Raw genomic sequence first — 8,830 nt, forward strand, 5'->3', positions numbered from 1 at the left:
AGTTGTTGGGCTTTGTGTTGTGGGCCAGTAGGGAGGGTGCCTCGCCACCTCATTTATCACTTAGTGGTGAGGGTGAGCCTGACCTAAGAGGTGAACTTTCTTGGGTAGTTAGGCTGATATTTGGTCCATGACCAATCGTTTGCGGATCATAACTTATGTAGGATTTAGTAATTATCTGGAATAAGATTAGCATTTTTTCAAGCAGCTTATGGATAAGGAATTGCTCCTATTTGTTTGCTAGGAAGTGACTCTCTGTTGGTACTACAATTGCGCGCCTAGCTTATAGAAATGCTAGTCAATGATTTCACCCTAAAAAACACGAAGTAGTTCTTTGTTTATAGATTTGCTTTACAGAGCGGACTCAAATTGACTTGTAATAAATTTACATTACTTAGATAGGAGCTTGGTCGTTCCCAACCATTTTTCTATCTTTAAGTGTATGTTACACTCTGACTTAATGACTGGTCATCTAATGTAATGAACCTTTACTCCAAAAAAAAATAAAAAAAATAAAAAAAAAGGCTAGATTTCCCTGTCAATTTGGTTCTGTAAGCATTGTACTTGTAGGCTTGCAGTTGATGCTGATAAGAAATTTCAGATAATAAGAATATAAGATCCCATGGTTGAGGCAAAAGTCTCGACTGTGATTAGCTTCAGTGTAGAGGTAAAACATCTAACTGTTGCATAGCCTTCAAGTTATACTCAATAAAACTCATGTCAGAATGGTAATTACCGTAATTTTGATTCACTATGCTAGTAACTTTTGCAGCTTCAGCAAGTACAATCAGATTTGGAGTAAAATGAATCGCGAAAAATACTGTTTGATCTCTTTTGAGAAGGCAATGGCCTCTCCTACAAAATGAGGAAAAATACATCTGTGGTCAATGAGAGAAAGTGGATGCATCTTTTACCTGTAAAAAGAATGGCCAACTGAATGTAAATCAAAGATTTAAATAAATTGCCAGGTTAAGCAAGCTTCTTTGCGCGACCACTTGAGGGGGCACCATCGTCCCTTTTTGACCCGGATGCCTCAGGCTTCCGAGCCCAAGCAGGAGCTCTATCTGGCTCATAACGGTAATCATAGAAAAGTTCTTCTCCCGAAGCAATTCGTTCCTTGGCAAATATACCCACCCTGTGATCTCCAGCAACCATAATGACCTGCCATGGAATGGTTCATTGTAAATTTGACAATTTTTTTATATATAATTCTATACGACAAAAGAAGATGCTTATAACTAACCCATCAATTCTTTACCCTAAAAAAGCAAGACCGTATAGTTCCACTAAAATCATTTGGCTAACTCAGTGACAAACAAAAGGGTACCTTCGCGTAGCAATTTGGATCTGGAGAGTGGTTGGCGAACTTCAATTTATCACCCTTCCGATAGGCATCAAGAACAAACTGTACAAAATCACAGGCTTATTCATACATATTGAAAGAGATGGGGTTAGATAGCAGACGGAACCAAAGGTAGTATAGCACATGCCTGATCATTCAGATTGAAGAGAAATGATGAATTTTCCCGGTCGTATATTTTTCCACGCTTATCTGCTTCGCGGTGTGAGATCAACTCCCCAGTATACTCACCAAGGTATTCATGCTTGCTGACGCTATTCTGAAATGTGGCTAGGAAAGTTAGCGAGCAGCAAAAGGAAAACCACACCACATGATCACAACACAAAAATCAGGATATTTATTACCTTTAAGAAAGCACCCCAGCCAGAAACATCAGATCTTCCAAGTAAGACCTGTACATAAATGAGAATATAAGCAGTCATTAGTTCATTACAAGAGCACTGCACCGTATTGAATACTCAATTCCCACTACTTTAACAGGCCATAAAGCGAACTTTCCAATAAACACTAGCTTTGACCAGTTATCTACAAGAGTAAGGGAAAGAAACTGAAATGCAAAAGTGAAATGTGATTACCCTTTGTTGTTGTTTCAGAAGAAGCTTCATATTTCTACACTCATAATTATCACCTCTTTGGTTTGGAACCCCAAGACTACCATCACCACAACTGAAAAATGGATCACAGTAAATAGAAAGTTGAACCGAGAGATAAGAGCAGCGACAACACATATATGCATACATACATATATAAGTAAAACAAGCAAGTGGAAAAAAATTGTTATTTGCCTCAAAAAAAAAAAAAAAAAAAAAAAAAGAGGATAATATATTCATTTCTAAATCACTTGCCAACTACTGTTCTCCCCATGTTCAGTAAATATCTAGAACAAGCTAAATTGTCCAAACTATGTACATGTAAGAATGCAGCCTCATTATGGCCATTGCCATTTGGATAAATTTCAAACCAACACGTAAAGGCCCACTCATAGGAATTCATCAAATTGTTAATGCCCACTCATAGGAATTCATCAAATTGTTAATGTCAGAAATATTTACTGCAAAAACTGAATGTTTTATCAAGGCCCGTCAGAGTGTTGACATTACATGTTTATCATCACGTATATGTGACTACCTGATTTTTAAGTATCAACATGAGGAAGAGATATAGAGCCATAAATTAGCAAATTAAAACATGTTGCTTATCCACGCATGCAAAATTGACGGTTCAGATTACTGTTCTCAACCTTAAGTTTAGAGACATGAAAACAAACAGGCATGAGCTGTCTAAAGTATATTGGTGATACCATGCATCATTTTTCAAATGCAGTACTTAAGTTACCAAAAAACAGGAAATTAAGAAAATTAGCTATATGCTCACCTAACCCAGCAATTCCTACAAACATCTGGATCACATTCCCTATCTGCAGCAAAGCATGGGCATTGACGACTTCGGCATTGACTTTTAGCACAATGGCAGCCTCTAAATCTATTCTTGCAACTCTTAGGACACCTAGAAGTTAAGGGAATAGAAGAACATTTAGATTTATCATCCACCGCAAATATTAAAATACAGACAACTATCAGAAAATAAACCACGTAATAGCCAATATAATATTAAACCCATAATGGTCAAATTGATGAGGTATGCTGCTGACGAAGAAAGGAAAATAAAAACTCACCCACAGTACTTCTCACAACATGTCCCATTTAGAAGACAACTACACTGCTTTCCACAAGCTGTTTGGCAAGTACATGGATTATACTGCCTGCATGGTTGATCTTTTTTCTCAGTAATTCGTTTCCTGATTGAATGGTAAGCAGCAGACTTCCAAGTATACTTCAAGCGACGAACTCTACCTTTCCTACGTAAAAATCTTGATCTTCTTCTTGCTTCATTATTACCCTATAGTCCATTTCAACAGACATAATACAATCACTTGTTAAGGTGGTGGTGGGGGGGTCCTGCTCAATAAACAGATAAGCATACTAAAATCACTGATCACAAATAACTAGAATCAACCTTGGAATACCCTTCAACAAGGGAGTTCGCAGCATCACCCGCTTGGCAGGAAATCTTACTGTCTGAGTAATTCATATACTGAAAGACCTCCCAACAAGTTTTCATACCGTTTAGCAGGTTCCTTGCTATTAAACAGCTGTAATAAGAGATGTAAAACCGAATGTAAGATGGAGACAGAAAAGTATATTAAGTAATTAAAAAATCCAAAGGGATATAAATAAATAAAGATTATTTCAAAAAAATAAAAATAAAGATTGGTCCAAATCAAGTTCTTAAAATGAAACTATCCACCACATAAATGCTCCTTGAATTTTCAAAGCTATGTATTTATATATATATATATATATATATATATATATATTCTTTTTTTCATCTCTTTATAGAGCTCAAGGCCTGATATTTTTAACCAATTCCAAAAGGACAATAATATGCACAACCTTAGAAACTTATCTACAATGTAGATTGGATAAAATCAGAAGCTGAAGGCATATACACATGTGCAAACTTTTCAGATGTAGGACCACATTATCATGAGTCGGAAATCATTCCATCAGTACAAGTGACTGATTCCTTTCACCACAGTTTAAGTAATTCAACAAAAATACACTAACCTGTTCTTGCCAAATATCTCTATGCCTTTCTCGAAAAGACTCGTTTCAATAGTTTTCCAAGTTTTGTCATCACTGCATTCTTGTTTGTATATGTTTTCATCTACATACTCTTCTTTCCTCAAATTGTCATCACTACTAGTGGCAGGTGGATCAGTGATCATCTCATTTGATGAGCCATCAAGAACTTCACCCTGAACTACTTTGTTACTGTCCTTCAGAGGTGATTCCCTCCTGGACCTTCCACTGGAAGAAGATTTCAGATTCTTTTGCGAAGAAGAACTAGTGTCTTCATTATCTTTGCATGAATTAGATCTAAGCTTCATATCACTTGCACAAAGACCACCATCAACTATTGAATCAGAATCAGAAGCCATTGTTTTCTTCTGCCTCTTCTGCATACACACCAGAACACGCTCTGCAACTCTCTTGCTGTTCCTCTTAGGGATTCCACTTTTCCCTGCTACCTTAGTCTTTGAAGATATTGGATCATGGCTACAAGTATCATCCTGCCTGGTTTCATTATCTGAATCACTGCTTTCTGAAATGTTTTTTGCATTTGATGAAGCACTTTCACTTTGGAAGGACTTTCCCTTCTTTCTAGATAAACCAGAAGATTTCTTTATATCTTTTTCTTCCAGATCATCATTCACCGGACAGCTTATTGTAGCAATTCCTTCGGACTTCCGTACCTGAAAATGGGACAGTTTAAAATTATATAAACAAATTATTTGCAAATTGTTTACATATACCTCGCTGCACAAATTCTTTACACGCAACACATACTGATCGATAGCAATTTGGACCACATGGTACATTTTCATCATCTGGAGGACTCCGTGGAGTTTGTTTCTCAGCCTGAAAATGTCTTGTATCAGCATAGGATATAAAAGTCTATGTCAATCAGACAGCTAATAAACAATTGCTTACAGGAAAGACAAGATCCTGCGAACATCCATGCAATCTGCAATCAAATACCTGCCAAAAAGAAACAACAGTGGAACATTGAAATTTCAGAAGAGCTAAGACAAAACAGCATGCAAGTGAAAGTAGAATACATACAAGGCATCGCCGACAAAATAGGTTATCAAATGAATCCAGAGCTGCATCCAGATCTTTATCAAGAAAAGAATTGTCATTTTTTGAAAGGTCTTCTTTATCCGTATTCTTAGAAATCCCCACAGACTCCTCTTCTTTTATAAGAGCTTCATATCTTGCCTGTATAAGATGTTTGATGGTGTTTCATATCTCTGTAAAGTCAGCAGAAAGAAAATGGGAAACGGCTGGACCAAATCTTACACTGACCAGTTTTTATTACATTATAAATTGGACAGAGAATCATGAAAGATTGGAATAGAAGTGGTCCCATGAAATAGAAAAGGAAAATTCCATACCTTGACTTCAGCAGGGCTTCTAGAGAAATACTGTGCCAATGACTCCAGCACAGGATCGGAGACACCAGCTTCTTTAATAGTCATGCTGGTATTTCATAATCAATTAATCAGAGAATAGTTATTTAACTTTGCATGCGGTACAAAAACATATGTACTTTCACATTCAGATCCTCCATTTGTCTAAAAATTAGTATCACACTTAAATGATGGATTAAAGATGAGAATCTGGGTCTGACTATATGTGGCACAAGATAATTCAATACATAGATAATTTCAAACTAGCATGTTTGTCCCTTACAAAAGCAAATACAGAATGATTCAATTAACTCAATACTTCCAACTACAAAATAGATCAGTGAGAGCCCCACTAGAGATAGTTGCCTTTAGTAGTTCATTGGGCAAGATCAGATATCTAGAATTAGATGTTGACCAGACATAAAATGCACACTTAATGTTAGTAGACCACTAGACCATCACACATGATGGGTGTTCAACCCTTTCTCTTACCAAAATCATCCTATTTCATTAAAGTTGTTTTATAGTTCTAGAGACTCATTTTTGCCAAGTCACTTTTATATTTCAATTGGCAGAAAAGGTTCTTTTGATTGGTATGGAAAAAAGTAATTATCTTATAAATAGGGAGCCCTTCTAAAGAGGATACCCTCTTTCTAAGAAAACTGAGGACGCCCTCACCTTGAGTCCTGACAATCCTGCAGTGCAGTCCTATTATAAATAGATGAGCATTTATTGGAGTGTGATGATTTTGAAGCTATTGATTGTATGATGACATAATGATTTCATGTGCACTCAAGAATCCATGGAATATGGCAGCAAAATCAATTTCAGGGCATTAAATTAAAGAACAAAATCCTAATTTTTAAAACTAATTTGTACTAACCGAAGTATATAGTCTTCAGATTCAACAAACTCCCTCTTTTCCTCTTCTTCGTCAATTGCTTCCTCCTCACTATCACTACATATAAGAGCTTCACCTCCATTTTGATCATAATAAATTCTTCTTCGACCCACAACCGACTGATCCTCTGTCATTCTTTGATTTCTAAACAAGTATATAAAAAATATTAAAACTAAAAGAATATATAATAATACTATATCCGGTAAGCTCGACTAAATTGGAATAGTTAAAAGGACAACATGACAATATGATATGAATAACACAATATTGCACAAGATCTGAAACTGCAATTAGTAAAGGTCAAATCCTTAAAAGAATGAATCTAGAAACTGAGGTAATTGCATTATTAAATTGAACATATTGGACCGTAAAAGATGATACACATTACAACAAGTAATTGTGGAAATGGCTTATATCCAATGCAAATTTCATATAACATCTCACAGATCAAAATCCTTTCTTACATTCCAAAATCTGAAACATAAAACTCCATCACTTCACACAAGCAACCAAGGGTTATGGCACGTTCAGACTGATATGTATTTCCTTTAGCGTAACAGGTGTAAGTAAAATTCATTAAAATTCATATATAGATCACGGGGAAAAAAACATCGTGCTAAGAAATATAAATACTAGATAGTACCCTGTGGTTTAGGTCCAAAATCAATTCAGTCCCTAAACTTCTAATTTCATCAAAAACACCCGTAAACTTTCAATTTTGATCTAATATGTCCAATTCGTTAATATTCTGTTATGGGTTCAAGTTATAGTTGGATTATTTGTTGAAAAACTATTTATTTTTAATAGTAGGACTCACTCCTAAATTGACTATGCAGACCACCTCGACGCCACATCATAAAATATAGGCCATATATGAGCCACATTAACAAGTTAAATAACTCAATTGTCGAAAAACTAACAAATTGGACCTATTAGATAAAAATTGAAGGTGCAGGGGTGTTTTTGATGAAATTAGAAGTTCAGGGACTGAATTGATTTTGGACCTAAACCACAGGGTAGTAATTTGTATTTAGCCCTTATAAATATATATTGAGAACTCAACACACCTGTCCAAAAATACCCATGTAGTATAAGGCGGTAGTCTTTTAACTTCCGGAAGCTTAATAGGACGAACAGCATTCTTAACAGCAACATTAGATTCTAGAAGAACTGCTGTGGAACCATGCCCATCTTCTTGAGAGCTATCATTGCTCCCATTACTTTCATCACCATTTTGCAGCTTAAATGCATCTTGTTGCCTCTTCGTCAATAGGTCAACACTTTTACCAGGATACAATAAGCTACTACTTCTTCTTTCCATTGACAAGTTATAAAAATTGTTAGTGACACCAGCCAATTTCTGTCTGTTTTCTTCCATTCGTTTCTGCAATGAAAAATATTCCAAAAAAAAGAAAAAGAAAAAAAGTTATAAAAGGATAAGACTGGATATAGTAAGAGTCCAGGACTATCTACCACCAATAAGACAATAACCATAAGATCCATATGAATGCACCTTTATAGAGACACCACGGTTAGAAATAACTTGCTTCTGTAGAGAATCTATAATCAATGAAATCTCCTTTAGGTTCAGGGCCAGAGCATTTTCTTCTGTTCCCGTCACCTGTAAAAAAATGTCAATTAGTCAGTGCCTAGTTACAATAGATGACGAAACCCTAGCAAAAAGTAGATTGGTAGATAAGTTTATAGAAATCACACTGGAATTGAATGAACACAGAACAACGGGGCAAAGGGGTTCCAAAAGCGGCTGATAAGCACTCTCCATCAACATGTAGACTTAAAATTCTCAATCACTCCAAGCTGTTTTATCTTTTCCGTTTTCCCCCAGTCTATCAGTTCATCTTTTACTAGATTCATTCTTTAAAAAACGCGCCCAAAATCACCGAAACAACTTTTGCAGTAACTAAACTCTATTCCAGAGTTGGTATATGTTCTTTCGATGGCAATGTAACCAAAATTTTAACTAACATTGTCGAAAATCGGCACTTAAATCCCAACTGAAGTATAAACCAACAAAGCTACACCCTTTCTCCTTCCCATATCAACCCACATTCTCTAAACTCATTCATAGACACACCTAAATCCACATACTCATTACATATTTTTCAATAGATTCATAAACATAGAAGCCTGCATATATATATGATCATACTGAGCATTATCAAAACCCTGGTTTTGAACAACAAAATTTGAGATCTTTTATCCATATAAAGTGAGAAACAGATGAATCGAAAGGAGCGAAGGCCGATACCGGAGGATCCTGGTGAGGCTCCGATCTGTTGGCGGAAGCGGAAGGCGAGGCCTTCGACGCCATTGTTGCAGACGAAGCTTATTGGGACCCGAAACACCAATTGCGGTTTCGGATCGGGATCCGATTCATATAGAGAGAATTGTGGGTTCCAGATAAGAGTCAGAATTGTGGGATGGGGTTTGGAAGAGGAATTTGGCGGGTTGGACTTGAAACCCTAGTCACGTCTCAAATTGGGAGGGGCCGGCCTAGAACTTTTGCCATCTATTAATC

The 8,830-nt window shown here is 36.3% G+C and overlaps 1 protein-coding gene across 2 annotated transcripts; it reads right to left on the reverse strand.

Annotated features, from left to right (window-relative positions):
- Positions 1–659: 659 nt before the first annotated feature.
- On the reverse strand, positions 660–8,830 carry LOC112189431 (histone-lysine N-methyltransferase CLF). Of its 2 annotated transcripts, XM_024328768.2 has the most exons (17): positions 8,561–8,828; positions 7,805–7,912; positions 7,359–7,675; positions 6,274–6,435; positions 5,376–5,460; positions 5,044–5,199; positions 4,912–4,959; positions 4,768–4,839; positions 3,985–4,673; positions 3,374–3,509; positions 3,033–3,256; positions 2,732–2,863; positions 1,933–2,023; positions 1,702–1,749; positions 1,488–1,616; positions 1,325–1,402; positions 660–1,158 (listed from the first exon to the last, which is right to left on the reverse strand). In XM_024328768.2, exons 1-17 carry the CDS (start codon positions 8,621–8,623, stop codon positions 967–969), a joined length of 2,730 nt encoding a protein of 909 aa, XP_024184536.1. In that variant the 5' UTR covers positions 8,624–8,828; the 3' UTR covers positions 660–966. The 2 variants fall into 2 exon arrangements, with proteins under 2 accessions (XP_024184536.1, XP_040371126.1); XM_040515192.1 differs by lacking the exons at positions 660–1,158; positions 1,325–1,402; positions 1,933–2,023 and having other exon boundaries at positions 1,484–1,616; positions 8,561–8,830.

This window comes from Rosa chinensis, chromosome 2 (genome assembly GCF_002994745.2).
Source record: "Rosa chinensis cultivar Old Blush chromosome 2, RchiOBHm-V2, whole genome shotgun sequence".
Lineage (NCBI taxonomy): Eukaryota > Viridiplantae > Streptophyta > Magnoliopsida > Rosales > Rosaceae > Rosa > Rosa chinensis.

Excerpts from the sequence above, each read along its gene's own strand:
- LOC112189431 (XM_024328768.2), bottom strand. The coding sequence starts at position 8,623 with ATGGCGTCGAAGGCCTCGCCTTCCGCTTCCGCCAACAGATCGGAGCCT. Across the intron at positions 7,676-7,804 it reads ACCGTGGTGTCTCTATAAAG|AAACGAATGGAAGAAAACAG; the intron begins GTGCATTCATAT and ends TTTTCATTGCAG. Across the intron at positions 4,840-4,911 it reads CGCAGGATCTTGTCTTTCCT|GCTGAGAAACAAACTCCACG; the intron begins GTAAGCAATTGT and ends AGACATTTTCAG.